Here is an 18149-nt window from a genome sequence, read left to right on the forward strand (position 1 = left end):
GAGATAATGTTTGATGTTTGGTGACCGGTTTTAAGAAAAGTTTGTTTTGAAGGAGGGATAGCAAACTTCCTGTTGATTTTTTCTGAAGGATGTCAATCTATGAAATGTAGGTCTAAGTGAGACCTACGTAGAGGTTTTTATTTCATGTCTCTAAGACGTTCCTACCGGAATTTACAAGCAGTTTTGTCTGTGTTTTCCTCTGAGAAGCAGTTTTGTCTCTGTTTTATTCAAAAATTGCGCTAGAGCGCATTTTTGAGTTTTAGGGTTCGGTTTTTTATTTAGATCGCAATTCCCACCAGTCCCGATGTGTGTAAAAATTTTGGTGAGTTTTGAAGTATTTTAAGGGGGTCAAATTACAGCTCAAAGAGGCAAAAATTAGTGTTTTTAGTCATTTTTTGTCTTGAAGGGGAAATTGCCAACTTCCTGTTGGTTTTTGCCCGAGGATGTGAAATTATGAATTGTAGGTCTAAGTGAGACCTACGTACAGGTTTTTGTTTCATGTCTTTACGACCTTTTTAGTGGGAGTTACAGGCAGTTTTTTTTTTTTTTTTCCTAGGGGGCACTAGAGCGCAATTTTGATTTTTGGGGTTTGGTTTTTTTACTAAAGTGTGCTGTCCCAGTTTTTCTATGTGTGTATAAAATTTGGTGAGTTTTGAAGCATGTTAAGGGGGGCAACGTAGTGCGCAAAGCTGCGGAATAATAATCAACCTTACAATTGCAATAGGTTCCTTTGTACCTGTACAAAGGAACCTATTGTTATTGTAAGGTTTATTAGGGTCTGCATGTACAATAACAATAGGTTCCTTTGTAACCAGTACAAAGGACTCCCTGAGGGAGTCCTTTGTACTGGTTACAGGGCGGACCCTAATAAGTCAGGGTGTGATGTGACAGGTGGTGACAGTACACCTACTTTGAGACAAGGGCTATAGTGATGCATGCTTGGTTATGGTAAAGTCATATGCAACAATTGCGACAATGACTTTTAACTGTCAACTGAGTTTATGATTTCTGCTGGTGGTGTGCCTCCGGAGTTTTTCAACGCAAAAAATGTGCCTTGGTTAAAAAAAGGTTGAAAAACACAGATGTAGACCATAAGGAGGTGTTTTGAATGTGGGGAAAAAAAATCATAAAATGACCCCTTTAAATGTGTTTCCATTGGTTTCCATGGGAACAGTTACTCTTGCTAACCTGGGCCGGGGTCATCTCCTGCAGCTCCATACTCTCCTCAATGATGGGCATCTTTTCTTCGGCCTGTGGCGCAAAAGCAAAAACAAAATAACAAAAATTAATGTTGTAGACCTCAAGCATTTTTAAAGAAGACATCAACGTTCATCTTTGATGATGACAAGGGAGTGTCTACCTGTGATGACGCGGTAAGTTTGGGTATCCTGGGAAGAGTCGTTTTGACTCGGAACGATGTGACCTGAAGGGGGCGTTAGAACGACAGTGACATCCATCCGTCAGAGAACTCTTTGGTCAATCTGTAGGAGCGAACACTCACTCTTCTTTTCTTTTTGATGGTCCTCCTGCGTTTCAGCCCGCCCCCTAGTGGTGGCTCTGCCCCTTCGTTGTCCTGCAAGCATCAACCACCTTGTTAGCATCAACAACACTGTAAGCATGACAACTTTGTTAGCATCAAAACTAGAGATGTCCGACAATGGCTTTTTGCCGATATCCGATATTGTCCAACTCTTTAATTACCGATACCGATATCAACCGATACCGATATATACAGTCGTGGAATTAACACATTATTATGCCTAATTTGGACAACCAGGTATGGTGAAGATAAAGTCCTTTTTTTTTTTAAATTAATAAAATAAAATAAGATAAATAAATTAAAAACATTTTCTTGAATAAAAAAGAAAGTACAACAATATAAAATCAGTTACATAGAAACTAGTAATGAATGAAAATGAGTAAAATTAAGTGTTAAAGGTTAGTACTATTAGTGGAGCAGCAGCACGCACAATCATGTGTGCTTACGGACTGTATCCCTTGCAGACTGTATTGATATATATTGATATATAATGTAGGAACCAGAATATTAATAACAGAAAGAAACAACCCTTTTGTGTGAATGAGTGTAAATGGGGGAGGTTTTTTGGGTTGGTGCACTAATTAAAAGTGTATCTTGTGTTTTTTATGTTGATTAAATAAAAAAAATAAAAAAATAACCGATACCGATAATAAAAAAAACGATACAGATAATTTCCGATATTACATTTTAAAGCCTTTATCGACATCTCTATTCAAAACCTTTGTTAGCATAACAACTTGTTGCCATCAACAACGTTGTTACCATGACCAATGTAACTTGTAAGCATAACAACTTTGTTAGCATCAACAACGTTGTTAGCATGACATCTCTTTTAGCGTAAACAATGTTGTTAGCATTAACAGCTTTGTTAGCAGAACAACTAGTTAGCATCAACAACTTTGTTAGCGTGACAACTTTGTTACCACAACCGACTTTGTGAGCATAACAACTCTGTTAGCATCAACAACGTTGTTAGCATGACATCTCTTTTAGCGTAAACAATGTTGTTAGCATTAACAGCTTTGTTAGCAGAACAACTAGTTAGCATCAACAACTTTGTTAGCGTGACAACTTTGTTACCACAACCGACTTTGTGAGCATAACAACTCTGTTAGCATCAACAACGTTGTTAGCATGACATCTCTTTTAGCGTAAACAATGTTGTTAGCATTAACAGCTTTGTTAGCATAACAACTTTGTTAGCGTGACAACTTTGTTACCACAACCGACTTTGTAAGCATAACAACTCTGTTAGCATGAACAACATTGTTAAAATAAACTGAACAAAAATACAAACACAACGTTTTCGTCTTTGCTCCCATTTTTCATGAGTTGAAGTCAAGAATCTAAAACTTTTACTAGATACACACACAAAAAACTATTCCTCTCAAATATGGTTCACAAATCTGTCTAAATCTGTTTTAGTGAGCGATTCTTTCTTTGCCAAGATAATATTAAGATGCTGATAACTAATTGCATGATTATTGCGCAGGTGTGTCTTAGACTGCCCACAATTGAAGGCCACAATCTGAAATGTGCAGTTTTGCTTTATCTGGGCGGGTCAGAAAAGCAGTCAGTATCAGCTGTGACCACCATTTACCTTACGCAGTGCAACAAATCTCCTTCGCATAGAGTTGATCAGGTTGTTGATTGTGGCTTGTGGAATGTTGGTCCACTCTAGAGATGTCCGATAATGGCTTTTTTTTGCCGATATCCGATATTCCGATATTGTCCAACTCTTAATTACCGATTCCGATATCAACCGATACGACATATACAGTAGTGGAATTACCGTATTTTCCGCACATTAGGCGCACCGAATTATAAGGCGCACCTTTAATGAATGGCCTATTTTAAAACTTTGTTCAAATATAAGGCGCACCGCATTATAAAGCGAACCGCATTATAAGGCGCACCTTTAATGAATGGCCTATTTTAAAACTTTGTTCATATATAAGGCGCACTGCATTATAAGGCGAACCGCATTATAAGGCGCACCTTCAATGAATGGCCTATTTTAAAACTTTGTTCATATATAAGGCGCACCGCATTATAAGGCGCACCTTCAATGAATGGCCTATTTTAAAACTTTGTTCATATATAAGGCGCACCGCATTATAAGGCGAACCGCATTATAAGGCGCACCTTTAATGAATGGCCTATTTTAAAACTTTGTTCATATATAAGGCGCACCGCATTATAAGGCGAACCGCATTATAAGGCGCACCTTCAATGAATGGCCTATTTTAAAACTTTGTTCATATATAAGGCGCACCGCATTATAAGGCGAACCGCATTGTAAGGCGCACCTTCAATGAATGGCCTATTTTAAAACTTTGTTCATATACAAGGCGCACCGCATTATAAGGCGAACCGCATTATAAGGCGCACCTTCAATGAATGGCCTATTTTAAAACTTTGTTCATATATAAGGCGCACCGCATTATAAGGCGCACCTTCAATGAATGGCCTATTTTAAAACTTTGTTCATATATAAGGCGCACCGCATTATAAGGCGAACCGCATTATAAGGCGCACCTTCAATGAATGGCCTATTTTAAAACTTTGTTCATATATAAGGCGCACCGCATTATAAGGCGAACCGCATTATAAGGCGCACCTTCAACGAATGGCCTATTTTAAAACTTTGTTCATATATAAGGCGCACCGCATTATAAGGCGAACCGCATTATAAGGCGCACCTTCAACGAATGGCCTATTTTAAAACTTTGTTCATATATAAGGCGCACCGCATTATAAGGCGCACCTTCAATGAATGGCCTATTTTAAAACTTTGTTCATATATAAGGCGCACCGCATTATAAGGCGAACCGCATTATAAGGCGCACCTTCAATGAATGGCCTATTTTAAAACTTCGTTCATATATAAGGCGCACCGCATTATAAGGCGAACCGCATTATAAGGCGCACCTTCAATGAATGGCCTATTTTAAAACTTTGTTCATATATAAGGCGCACCGCATTATAAGGCGAACCGCATTATAAGGCGCACCTTCAATGAATGGCCTATTTTAAAACTTTGTTCATATATAAGGCGCACCGCATTATAAGGCGAACCGCATTATAATAATAATGGATTAGATTTATATAGCGCTTTTCTAGACACTCAAAGCGCTTCACAGAGAACCCATCATTCATTTTTACAACTCATTCATTCATCATTCATTCTCCGGTGTGAGCGGCACCGGGGGCAAGGGTGAAGTGTCCTGCCCAAGGACACAACGGCAGCGATTTTTGGATGGTAAGAGGCGGGGAGCGAACCTGCAACCCTCAGGTTTCTGGCAAGGCCGCTCTACCCACTACGCCATGCCGCCATTATAAGGCGCACCTTCAATGAATGGCCTATTTTAAAACTTTGTTCATATATAAGGCGCACCGCATTATAAGGCGAACCGCATTATAAGGCGCACCTTCAATGAATGACCTATTTTAAAACTTTGTTCATATATAAGGCGCACCGCATTATAAGGCGAACCGCAATATAAGGCGCACCTTCAATGAATGGCCTATTTTAAAACTTTGTTCATATATAAGGCGCACCGCATTATAAGGCGAACCGCATTATAAGGCGCACCTTCAATGAATGGCTTATTTTAAAACTTTGTTCATATATAAGGCGCACCGCATTATAAGGCGAACCACATTATAAGGCGCATAGAATTGACGCTACAGTAGAGGCTGGGGTTGCGAGACCTGTTGTGGCTCAATATCGGTCCATATATAAGGCGCAGCGGATTATAAGGCGCACTGTCAGCTTTTGAGAAAATTGGAGGTTTTTAAGTGCGCCTTATAGTGCGGAAAATACGGTAACACATTATTATGTCTAATTTTGTTGTGGTGCCCCCGCTGGATGCATTAAACAACGTAACAAGGTTTTCCGAAAATAAATCAACTCAAGTTATGGCAAAAAATGCCAACATGGCACTGCCATATTTATTATTGAAGTCACAAAGTGCTTTTTTTTTTTTTTAACATGCCTCTAAACAGCAGCTTGGAATTTGGGACATGCTCTCCCTGAGAGAGCATGAGGAGGTTTTTGGTGGGCGGGGTTGAGGGGGAGGGGGTAGGGGTTAGCGGGGGGGGGGGTGTATATTGTAGCGTCCCGGAAGAGTTAGTGCTGCAAGGGGTTCTGGGTATTTGTTCTGTTGTGTTTATGTTGTGTTACGGTGCGGATGTTCTCCCGAAATGTGTTTGTCATTCTTGTTTGGTGTGGGTTCACAGTGTGGCGCATATTTGTAACAGTGTTAAAGTTGTTTATACGGTCACACCCTCAGTGTGACCTGTATGGCTGTTGACCAAGTATGCCTTGCATTCACTTGTGTGTGTGAAAAGCCGTAGATATTATGTGACTGGGCCGGCACGCAAAGGCAGTGCCTTTAAGGTTTATTGGCGCTCTGTACTTCTCCCTACGTCCGTGTACACAGCGGTGTTTTAAAAAGTCATACATTTTACTTTTTGAAACCGATACTGATAATTTCCGAACCGATACCGATCATTTCCGATATTACATTTTAAAGCATTTAAAGCATCTCTAGTCCACTCCTCTCAATGGCTGTGCCAAGTTGCTGGATATTGGCAGGAACTGGAACACGCGGTCGTATCCTCTGATCCACGGCATCCCAAACATACTCAATGGGTGACATGTCTAGTCGGAGTATGCTGGCCATGCAAGAACTGGTATGTTTTCAGATTCGGGGAATTGTGTACAGATCCTTGCAACATGGGGCCGTGCATTGTCATGCTGCAACATGAGGTGATGGTCTCGGGTGAGTGACACAGCAATGGGCCTCAGCATCTCGTCACGGTATCTCTGTGCATTCAAAATGCCATCAATAAAATGCACTTGCGTTCGTTGTCCGCAACATACGCCTGCACATACCATAACCCCACCCCCACCACGGGCCACTTGATTTACAACGTTGACATCAGCAAATCGCTTTCCCACACTACACCACACACTGTCTGCCATCTGCACTGAACAGTGAAAACCGAGAATTATCCATGAAGACTAATTAATGTGAGCATTTGCCCACTCAATTCGGTTACGACAACAAACTGCAGTCAGGTCAAGACCCCGATGAGGTCGACGAGCACGCAGATGAGCTTCCCTGAGACGGTTTCTAACAGTTTGTGCAGAAATCCTTTGGTTGTGCAAACCGATTGTTGCAGCAGCTGTCCGGGTGGCTGATGTGGAGGTCCTGGGCTGGTGTGGTTACACGTGGTCTGCAGTTGTGAGGCCGGTTGGATGTACTGCCAAATTCTCTGAAACGCCTTTGGAGACGGCTTATGGTAGAGAAATGAACATCTGTGGCATTGTGCTGTGTGATAAAACTGCACATTTCAGAGTGGGCTTTTATTGTGGGCACCTGTGCAATAATCATGCTGTTTAATCAGCATATTGATATGCCACACCTGTAAGATGGATTATCTTGGCAAACAAGAAGTTCTCACTAACGCAGGTTTAGACAGATTCGTGAACAATATTTGAGAGGAATAGGTCTTTTGTGTATATCGTAAAAAAATGTAGTTCTTTAAATTCAACTTGTGAAAAATTGGAGCAAAAACAAAAGTCTCGGGTTTATATTTTGGTTCAGTGTAACTTGATATTCATGTTACGCTTGTTATAATAAAGATTATTTAGCATCAACAACATTGTTAGGAATGTTTTCAGTACAACAATTTGTTAGCATCTCTTATTAACATTTCTTAATGACAACCAGACCTGTTTGTCAGCGGCTTTAGGTGTCCACTTGAACTTCCCAGCAAAGCCTCCTTTTTTCTAACAACACAAACACAAAACAAGTCATTCATAACAATCTTTAGAGTTCTCGTATTAGCCCTCACGAGATGATGGGAGAAAGGTCCAGCTGCGGCCTGGGCATTTCCGTCGTGACACAAGAACGCCCAATGGGTGTTGCTGGATAGCATCGACCAGATGGTGTCATTTCTCTTTCCATATTGCCACTTTCATGTCACAGGCTTTTTTTTTTAATGTATTTATTATTCAATTTAGGTATATTCTTAGACAACTGCTTTGAGCAATTTCCTTTATTTCAAGCAACTCACTTGTTTAATGTTCTATTCATCTACAAACCCCGTTTCCATATGAGTTGGGAAATTGTGTTAGATGTAAATATAAACGGAATACAATGATTTGCAAATCATTTTCAACCCATATTCAGTTGAATGTGCTACAAAGACAACATATTTGATGTTCAAACTGATAAACATTTTTTTTGTGTGCAAATAATCATTAACTTTGAGTTTGAGTTTATTTCGAACATGCAAGCATAAATGATAAATAAATGGGTTATACTTGTATAGCACTTTTCTACCTTCAAGGTACTCAAAGCGCTTAGACAGTATTTCCACATTCACCCATTCACACACACATGCACACACTGATGGCGGGAGCTGCCATGCAAGGCGCTAACCAGCAGCCATCAGGAGCAAGGGTGAAAGTGTCTTGCCCAAGGACACAACGGACGTGACTAGGATGGTAGAAGGTGGGGATTGAACCCCAGCAACCAGCAACCCTCCGATTGCTGGCCCGGCCACTCTACCAACTTCGCCACGCCGTCCCCGTACAACGTGATACATCACAATTTCCAGTTTCTCTTTTCAACATGTTCGAAAAGGAGTAGGAAGAAGCAGAGCTTATTTAATCCTACCCCTTTTCTTTTACATAACAGTTGCAAAACTTTTTGTTCACTTCCTGTTCTCAATTTATTCACAATAAACTCCATAAGTAATCACAATAAATAAATAAATAATAGTAAGAATTCGATAATAATAATTGGTGAAGTAAGTCATATTTCATATGATGAGATAAGTAAGATTACTTTAAGAATGAATGAATGGATGGATGAAATAAATTGAAAATGTTTGTCATGGTTCTTCTTCTTTGTACTTTGTAAACACTTTAAGTTTGAAGAGTTTCTTGAAGTGGATCATATTAGTACATTGTTTGATTGCTTTGCTTAATCCATTCCATCATTTAATTCCACATATTGATATACTGAAGGTCTTAAGTGTTGTACGTGCAAACAAATGTTTTAAATTACGTTTTTCTCTAAGATTATATTTCTCCTCTTTTGTTGAGAAGAATTGTTGTATATTCTTGGGTAGCAGGTTATAGTTCGCTTTGTGCATCATTTTAGCTGTTTGCAAATTCACTATGTCGTGGAATTTCAGTATCTTTGATTAAATAAATAAAGGGTTTGTATGTTCTCTATATCCAACATTATGTATTATTCTAACTGATCTTTTTTGTAACACCGTTAATGAATGAAGTGTACTTTTGTAATTATTTCCCCATATTTCTACACAGTAGCTCAGATATGGTAACACTAGTGAGCAGTAGAGAATATGAAGGGATTTTTGGTCTAGAACATGTTTTGCTTTATTCATTATTGACGTGTTTCTTGCAACTTTATGTTGTATATTTTTTACGTGAGATTTCCAGTTCAATTTATCATCAATCATTATACCTAGAAATTTGGTTTCATTTACTCTTTCAATTTCTATTCCGTCTATTTGTATTTGTGTTTGACTTTCCCTTCTACTGTTACCAAATAGCATTATTTTAGTTTTACTGAGATTCAACGATAGTCTGTTTTTGTCAAACCATCTTTTTAATTTGTTAATTTCTTCTGTTATTATTCGTATTATCTCCTGTGTGTTCTCTCCTGAACAAAACGCTGTTGTATCATCCGCAAATAATACTAACTTTAAATAAAGACTTTAGAATTTGATGGCAGCAACACGTGACAAAGAAGTTGGGAAAGGTGGCAATAAATACTGATAAAGTTGAGGAATGCTCATCAAACACTTATTTGGAACATCCCACAGGTGTGCAGGCTAATTGGGAACAGGTGGGTGCCATGATTGGGTATAAAAACAGCTTCCCCAAAAATGCTCAGTCTTTCACAAGAAACAAGAAACCCCTTTGTCCACAACTGCGTGAGCAAATAGTGAAACAGCACTCAATAGTTTATGAGTTTGAACATCAAATATGTTGTCTTTGTAGTGCATTCAATTGAATATGGCTTGAAAAGGATTTGCAAATCATTGTATTCCGTTTATATTTACATCTAACACAATTTCCCAACTCATATGGAAACGGCGTTTGTACGTATAACACCAAAGTTGTGTCTGTTCATGCTAGTCTGAGCTAGCCATGTTTATTAAATGTCGGCAAATACACACTTCTGCTTCTTATAGCAACCTTAAGTCTACACGTATCCCTAATAAGTGACTGCCATCTAATGAGAACACGTATTACATATCGAGGGCAGAGCCACAGAGAGAATTGTCCAATGAACATGTTATGAACAATTCAGGCACTTAGACTTAAGAACGTTGATAAAAAGCTTTTATTCTTAAGTTTGAGAGTAGGACTAAATTTCGCAAATTCTCAGGACTTAAGTGTAAAATGGCACTCTAAGAAGCTTGATAAGTACGGCCCCTGGTCCTTACGGGCTACCTGGTGCCCGCGGGCACCGCGTTGGTGACCCCTGCCATAGGGACTACAGAATCTTGTTTTTGAAACTGTAGATGGATGTTAAAAAGGGGGTGTTTCAGTTTGCAAAAACGGGAACTCCCACAGGCACAAGAACACCCATTTGTGGCCGCAATGGGATGATACTGGTTAATGTTGTGAATGCGTACTCTCACCTTTGTGGTGGTTCCAACTTCTAAAAGATTTTCATTGCTGCCTAATAGTTCGTCTCCTGACATGTCGCCCTTTAAAGGGGGAAAAAAACACCAAAATAGTAATTTAATACATTTTAATCTTGATTTGCACACATTGAAAATGGGTTAAATAAACAACTTTACACTTACTGTGAGGTTGTCAGATACATCCATGGCGTCACTGAGAGGATCCTGGAAGCAAAAGATGATATTCATGTCTGTGGGCTAGTACTGTATCTATTAGGCGATTAAATGTTTATTTTTAGGATTTATTGAGCAAAAAACACCAACAGATGACGTCACCTTGGTAGACACGGAGCGCGGTGATGGTTTAGGCGACTTTTTAAAAAACCCAGCAAGCCCCCCGCTCTTTTCCTGAGAACAAAACATTCAAAGACTGAGTCACAAAAAGGTAACAGAAACAAAGAACAGAATTTGTACCTTTGGTGTGTTTTGGTCGGTCAGGTTTTCATTGCTGATTGATAACGTCTTCTCCTTGTCTGCGTTTTCCTCCTGCACAGTCAAAACTATAGTAACCAAAATGGAAATGACGAGTCGCCACAAACGTGGTGAACGCACCTCCTCAGCAGCGCCCTCGTCGGCTACTTTTGGAGCTTTCTTGAACATGGTACTGAAAATGCTTTTATCCTGGAAAACAATGCACTTATTGAGGTTATTGTTGGATATGAATTTCCTCAAAATAAATTTAAAAAATGCACAAACACCATAAATTTAAAAAAGGGAAAAAAAGACTGTGTTTATGAATAAATTACATTACATCAAAATGTATACTATAAATACAATATTAAAAAATAAATGCAATCATATTTTTTTAAATAAAATACAATTCAAAGCAATTACCGTATTTTTCGGACTATAAGTCGCAGTTTATTTCATAGTTTGGCCGGGGGTGCGACTTATACTCAGGAGTGACTTATGTGTGATATTATTAACACATTACCGTAAAATATCAAATAATATTATTTAGCTCATTCACGTAAGAGACTAGACGTATAAGATTTCATCGATTAGGAGTGACAGATTGTTTGGTAAACGTATAGCATGTTCTATATGTTATAGTTATTTGAATGACTCTTACCATAATATGTTACGTTAACATACCAGGCACCTTCTCAGTTGGTTATTTATGCCTCATATAACGTACACTTATTCAGCCTGTTGTTCACTATTCTTTATTTATTTTAAATTGCCTTTCAAATGTCTATTCTTGGTGTTGGCTTTTATTAAATACATTTCCCCCAAAAATGCGACTTATATATGTTTTTTTCCTTCTTTATTATGCATTTTCGGCCGGTGCGACTTATACTCCGGAGCGATTTATAGTCCGAAAAATACGGTAACTAAAATGTAATGTAATTTACTTTAAAAAGTAAAATACAATAACATTATAAACTAAATGTTTTTCAATTTACAAGTTTAAAGAAAATCTAGTCAAATGTATAAATAAACAACAGTACCTTGTTGGCCGTTTCAAACAGATTGTCATTACTGGACGACTTCTCCTTCTCCTGCAAAAAAGAGTTTGTGATGTTTTGGTTGAAGGACAATTTCTCTTCCAAAAAACCCCCCGCAAAGATTCAATTCCATTCGATTCAAACTCACTCTTGCAGTCTCGTCATCTCCAGATGTTTTTGGAGTTTTCTTAAGTCCACCTTTCGTCTTGAGGGGGAAAACATGCGAACGAAACATTTCAGACATGCAACTCCTCTACTGTTGAACATCTGACAATAAAAGCCTTGAAGCTGAACAAGTGTGTAATCTACATAAACCCTAACACATTAAATCATAATTAGCCTCACTTGTGTTTTTTTTAATTACATTCTGACGGACTTTGATGCACAGGCTGAATACTGACCTCATCCAACAGGTTTTCAATGCTCCATGATCTTTTGAAGATGCCAGCGAGGCCTCCTTTTTTCCCCTGAAACACACATTTCGAGTCAAAATGCAGTTTTATAATTTGAGACTGAGGGACAAGCGGTAGGAAATGGATGGATTGGGTGGGTATACTACAACAATCAAAACTCTTACTGTTCTACTTTGAGATTACATTCAAAGCACAAATGGCAAGAACTATAAGAACAAAAATAACGTGAAGAAGACAAACAAAAAGAAGAACAACAACCACAAAAACAAGTACAAGAAGAAAAACAAGAAAAACAAAAAAGAGAACAAAAACAAGAAGAAAAAAAATTAAACAAAAATAAGAAGTAAAAGAGCAAGAAAAAGAAAGAAAAACTACAAGAACAACGAAATGAACAAGAACAAAAAGAAGAAGATGAAGAAAATTGGGAAAAAAAAGAAGAATAAGACAAAGAAAAACAACAAGAATAACAAAAAGAAGAACTACAAGAAGAACAAGAACATGAAGAATAAGAAAATAAGGAAGAACAAGAAGAATAACAATAAAAACAAGAGGGAGAACTAAAACAAGAAGTAGAAAAACAAGATGTAAAAGAAAAAAAGAACAAGAAAAAGGAAGAAGAACGAGAACAAGAATAAGAACAAAAGGAAGAAGAATGAGAAGAACAAGAAGAAAAACATGAGAAAAAAACATGAGAAAAATAAAAATAAGAAAAAAAACGAGAACGAGAAGAAGAAGGAGAGGAGGAAGACCAAGAATAAAAAAACAAGAGGTACAAAAAGAAAAAGATGAAGAAGAGGAACAAGAAGAAAAACAAGAAGAACAAAAAAGAAGAAGGGGAAGAAGTAGAAAAAGAAGAAGAACAAGTACAATAGGAAGAAAAACAAGTATAATAAGAAGAAAAACAAGAATACTAATAAGAAGAACAAGATGAAGAGCAAGAAGAAAAACAAGAACAAGAAAAAGAACAAGTAAGGAGAACAAGAACAACAAGAAAAAGATCAAGAACAAGAAGAACGACAAGAACAAGAGCAAAGAGAACAAGAACAAAAAAAAGAAGAAAACCAAGACTAACAAGGACAAGAACAATAACAAAAAGAATAAGTTGAAGAAAAACAATAATAACAAGGAGAAGAACAATAACAAGAACAACATGAAAAAGAACAAGAGCAAAAAGAACTAGAACAAGAAGAAGAAAAAAAAGAACAATAAGAAGAACAAGAACAAAAAGAAAAAGAACAACAAAAACAACAAGCACAATACCAAGAATAACAAGAAGAAGAAAAACAAGAACAAGATAAAGAACAAGAAGGAGAAGAAGAAGAACAAGAAGAAGAACAAGCTCTTGATACCTTGGGAACAAGAAGAAGAACAAGCTCTTGATACTTTGGGAACAAGAAGAAGATCAAGAGGAAGAACAAGCTCTTGATACCTTGGGAACAGTTTCTGACAAGTTTTCAGAGCTTCCAGATTTTGGAGTTTCAGTGTTCAGGTTTGCTTCCTTGTCTGCTGCAGCGCCTTCTGCTGGCTTCTGGGGCTTCTTGAAAAGTTTGCTGTTGAAATAGTTTTTGTCCTGAAAAGAAATATTGGAGTCAGTGAATGCACTACTATCAAGTCAACCAACCTTGAAGGCTTTGCTCAGTCACCTTGGTGGCGTTCCTCTCGACTAGATCATCAGCACCCGCCGCCAGCGTCTCCTTGTCCTCCTCCTCGTCCTAAAAATGGACGTCGCTGCTTGAATGCGAGTAATTGAAAGACAAAACATTCTGTGACTTATTTTTCCAAATATTCACCAGTGAGTCTGCCCGCTCTCCTTTCTCTCCTTTGGGGGTCTTTTTGAGGAAGACCCCAAACAGACTTCGATCTTTTTCCTGATGGCAAAAGACCGACACGTTCAGAGAGGAAGAACCAATAGTAGGAATGTCCGATAATGGCTTTTTGCCGATATCCGATATGCCGATATTGTCCAACTCTTTAATTACCGATACCGATATGAACCGATACTGATATCAACCGATATATACAGTCGTGGAATTAACACATTATTATGCCTAATTTGGACAACCAGGTATGGTGAAGATAAGGTACTTTTTAAAAAAATGAATCAAATAAAATAAGATAAATAAATTAAAAACATTTTCTTGAATAAAAAATAAAGTAAAACAATATAAAAACAGTTACATAGAAACTAGTAATTAATGAAAATTTGTAAAATTAACTGTTAAAGGTTAGTATTATTAGTGGACCAGCAGCACGCACAATCATGTGTGCTTACGGACTGTATCCCTTGCAGACTGTATTGATATATATTGATATATAATGTAGGAAGCAGAATATTAATAACAGAAAGAAACAACCCTTTTGTGTGAATGAGTGTAAATGGGGTGGGTTGGTGCACTAGTTGTAAGTGTATCTTGTGTTTTTTATGTGGATTTAATAAAAAAAAAACAAAAAAAAAACACGATACTGATAATAAAAAAACCGATACCGATAATTTCCGATATTACATTTTAACGCATTTATCGGCCGATAATATCGGCAGACCGATATTATCGGACATCTCTAACCAATAGTATTGAGGATTCACAACAAGAAGAAAAAAAACAGGAAAAAGAAGAAGAAGAAAAAACAAGAAGAACAAGAAGATGAAGAAAAACAAGAAGAAGAACAAGAAGAAGAAGAAGAAGAAGAAGAAAAAGTACAAGAACAAGAAGAACAATAATGAGAAGAAGAAAAAACAAGAATAACAAGAAAAAGAAGAAGAAGAATAACAAGAAGAAGGAGACAATGTACAGGAACAAGAAGAACAACAACAAGAAGAAGAAGGAAAACAAGAATAACAAGAACAAGAACAAGAGCAAGAAGAAAAAGAAGAAGAAGAAGAAGAAGAACAACAACAACAAGAACACAAAGAACAACAAGGAGAAGAAGAAGAATAACAACAACAAGAAAAACAAGAAGAAGAAGGAGAAGAAGAAGAACAAGAAGAAGAACAAGCTCTTGATACCTCGGGAACAGTTTCTGACAAGTTTTCAGAGCTTCCAGATTTTGGAGTTTCAGTGTTCAGGTTTGCTTCCTTGTCTGCTGCAGCGCCTTCTGCTGGCTTCTGGGGCTTCTTGAAAAGTTTGCTGTTGAAATAGTTTTTGTCCTGAAAAGAAATATTGGAGTCAGTGAATGCACTACTATCAAGTCAACCAACCTTGAAGGCTTTGCTCAGTCACCTTGGTGGCGTTCCTCTCGACTAGATCATCAACACCCGCCGCCAGCGTCTCCTCGCCCTTCTCCTCGTCCTAAAAATGGATGCCGCTGCTTGAATGCGAGTAATTGAAAGACAAAACATTCTGTGACTAATTTTTCCAAATATTCACCAGTGAGTCTGCCCGCTCTCCTTTCTCTCCTTTGGGGGTCTTTTTGAGGAAGACCCCAAACAGACTTCGATCTTTCTCCTGATGGCAAAAGACCGACAAGTTCAGAGAGGAAGAACCAATAGTATTGAGGATTCACAACAAGAAGAAAAAAAACATAAAGAACAAGAACTTCCTATACTGTATATACTGTTAAACTATTTGATATTGCACTGGTACTGTATGTGACTACTGTACTTTTACTTGTACTGATACTTCTACCATAACTACTGGGACTTATTGTGCAACTTATTGTCTTGTAATTAATGTACATCAGAGCTATTCAAATTGTTGTATTTTTTTGTATTTAGTGTATTAGATTCAGCAACTAGTGTTTGGATCCCACTGTACGCAATATCTGAAGAGCATGGAAAAAAGCATTTCACTGTGGTGTACTCTGCATGTGACGAATAAAACCCTTGAACCTTGAAGAACAAGAAAAAGAAGAAGAGAAAACAAGAACAAGAAGATGAAGATGAAGAAAAACAAGAAGAAGAATAACAAGAAGAAGAAGAAAAAGTACAAGAACAAGAAGAACAATAACGAGAAGAAGAAGAAAAACAAGAATAAAAAGGACAAGAACAAGAGCAAGAAGAAAAAGAACAAGAACAAGAAGAACAATAACAAAAACAGGAACAACAAGGGGAAGAAAAAGAATACCAAAAACAAGAAAAACAAGAAGAAGAAGAGCAAGAAGAAGGAGAAGAAAAAGAACAAGAAGAAGAACAAGAAAAAACTTTTGATACTTTGGGAACAAGAAGAAGAACAAGCTCTTGATACCTTGGGAACAGTTTCCGACAAGTTTTCAGAGCTTACAGATTTTGGAGTTTCAGTGTTCAGGTTTGCTAAGGACAAGAACAAGAGCAAGGAGAAAAAGAAGAAGAACAAGAACAAGAAGAACAAAAACAGGAACAACAATGAGAAGAAGAAGAATAACAACAACAAAAAAACAAGAAGAAGAAGAGCAAGAAGAAGGAGAAGAAGAACAAGAAGAAGAACAAGAAAAAGAACAAACTTTTGATACTTTGGGAACTAGAAGAAGAACAAGCTCTTGATACCTTGGGAACAGTTTCCGACAAGTTTTCAGAGCTTCCAGATTTTGGAGTTTCAGTGTTCAGGTTTGCTAAGGACAAGAACAAGAGCAAGAAGAAAAAGAAGAAGAAGAAGAAGAAGAAGAAGAAGAACAATAACAAGAAGAACAAAAACAGGAACAACAAGGAGAAGAAGAGGAATAACAACAACAAGAAAACAAGAAGAAGAAGAGCAAGAAGAAGGAGAAGAAGAACAAAAAAAGAACAACCTTTTGATACTTTGGGAACAAGAAGAACAACAAACTTTTGATACTTTGGGAACAAGAAGAATAACAAGAAGAAGAACAAGCTCTTGATACCTTGGGAACAGTTTCTGACAAGTTTTCAGAGCTTCCAGATTTTGGAGTTTCAGTGTTCAGGTTTGCTTCCTTGTCTGCTGCAGCGCCTTCTGCTGGCTTCTGGGGCTTCTTGAAAAGTTTGCTGTTGAAATAGTTTTTGTCCTGAAAAGAAATATTGGAGTCAGTGAATGCACTACTATCAAGTCAACCAACCTTGAAGGCTTTGCTCAGTCACCTTGGTGGCGTTCCTCTCGACTAGATCATCAGCACCCGCCGCCAGCGTCTCCTCGCCCTTCTCCTCGTCCTAAAAATTAGATGTCGCTGCTTGAATGCGAGTAAAAGACAAAACATTCTGTGACTTACTTTTCCAAAACACTCACCGGTGAGTCTGCCCGCTCTCCTTTCTCTCTTTTCGGGGTCTTTTTAAAGAAGCCGCCGAACAGACCTCGATCGTTCTCCTGATGGCAAAAGACAGACACGTTCAGAGAGGAAGAACCAATAGTATCGAGGATTCACAACAAGAAGAAAAAAACAAATAACAAGAACTTCCTATACAGTATATACTGTGTATACTGTTATACTATTTGATATTGCACTGGTACTGTATGTGACTACTGTACTTTTACTTGTACTGATACTTCTACCATAACTACTGGGACTTATTGTGCAACTTATTGTCTTGTAATTAATGTACATCAGAGCTATTCAAATTGTTGTATTTTTTTGTATTTAGTGTATTAGATTCAGCAACTAGTGTTTGGATCCCACTGTACGCAATATCTGAAGAGCATGGAAAAAAGCATTTCACTGTGGTCTACTCTGCATGTGACGAATAAAACCCTTGAACCTTGAAGAACAGGAAAAAGAAGAAGAGAAAACAAGAACAAGAAGATGAAGAAAAACAAGAAGAATAAGAATAACAAGAAGAAGAAGAAAAAGTACAAGAACAAGAAGAACAATAACGAGAAGAAGAAGAAAAACAAAGAATAAAAAGGACAAGAACAAGAGCAAGAAGAAAAAGAACAAGAACAAGAAGAACAATAACAAGAACAAGAAGAACAAAAACAGGAACAACAAGGAGAAGAAAAAGAATACCAAAAACAAGAAAAACAAGAAGAAGAAGAGCAAGAAGAAGGAGAAGAAAAAGAACAAGAAGAAGAACAAGAAACACTTTTGATACTTTGGGAACAAGAAGAAGAACAAGCTCTTGATATCTTGGGAACAGTTTCCGACAAG

At 37.7% G+C, this 18149-nt stretch overlaps 2 protein-coding genes across 2 annotated transcripts in view; one reads left to right on the plus strand and one right to left on the minus strand.

Annotated features, from left to right (window-relative positions):
* Positions 1-18149, minus strand: part of LOC133631138 (uncharacterized) — a 31025-nt gene that overhangs the window by 12129 nt on the left and 747 nt on the right. Inside the window, exons 2-22 of the mRNA XM_062023228.1 lie at positions 17294-17371; positions 17149-17217; positions 16935-17075; positions 15509-15586; positions 15362-15430; positions 15148-15288; positions 13934-14011; positions 13787-13855; positions 13573-13713; positions 12132-12197; positions 11879-11935; positions 11734-11784; positions 10835-10903; positions 10697-10768; positions 10559-10630; positions 10406-10447; positions 10238-10306; positions 7284-7340; positions 1502-1573; positions 1361-1423; positions 1189-1251 (exon numbers count right to left, since the gene is read on the minus strand). Of these exons, the coding sequence (XP_061879212.1) occupies positions 1189-1251; positions 1361-1423; positions 1502-1573; positions 7284-7340; positions 10238-10306; positions 10406-10447; positions 10559-10630; positions 10697-10768; positions 10835-10882 (558 nt within the window). The 5' untranslated portion in view covers positions 10883-10903; positions 11734-11784; positions 11879-11935; ... (8 more) ...; positions 17149-17217; positions 17294-17371. The remainder of the gene's footprint in view (positions 1-1188; positions 1252-1360; positions 1424-1501; positions 1574-7283; positions 7341-10237; positions 10307-10405; positions 10448-10558; positions 10631-10696; positions 10769-10834; positions 10904-11733; positions 11785-11878; positions 11936-12131; positions 12198-13572; positions 13714-13786; positions 13856-13933; positions 14012-15147; positions 15289-15361; positions 15431-15508; positions 15587-16934; positions 17076-17148; positions 17218-17293; positions 17372-18149) is intronic.
* On the plus strand, positions 13566-15692 carry LOC133631140 (ribosomal RNA-processing protein 8-like). Its single transcript, XM_062023230.1, has one exon. The coding sequence runs from the start codon at positions 14862-14864 to the stop codon at positions 15258-15260; it is 399 nt and encodes a 132-aa protein (XP_061879214.1). The 5' UTR covers positions 13566-14861; the 3' UTR covers positions 15261-15692.

This window comes from Entelurus aequoreus, linkage group LG16 (genome assembly GCF_033978785.1).
Source record: "Entelurus aequoreus isolate RoL-2023_Sb linkage group LG16, RoL_Eaeq_v1.1, whole genome shotgun sequence".
Taxonomy (NCBI): Eukaryota; Metazoa; Chordata; class Actinopteri; order Syngnathiformes; family Syngnathidae; genus Entelurus; species Entelurus aequoreus.

Coding starts and splice junctions, on each gene's coding strand:
- LOC133631140 (XM_062023230.1), top strand. CDS start 14,862: ATGAGAAGAAGAAAAAACAAGAATAACAAGAAAAAGAAGAAGAAGAAT.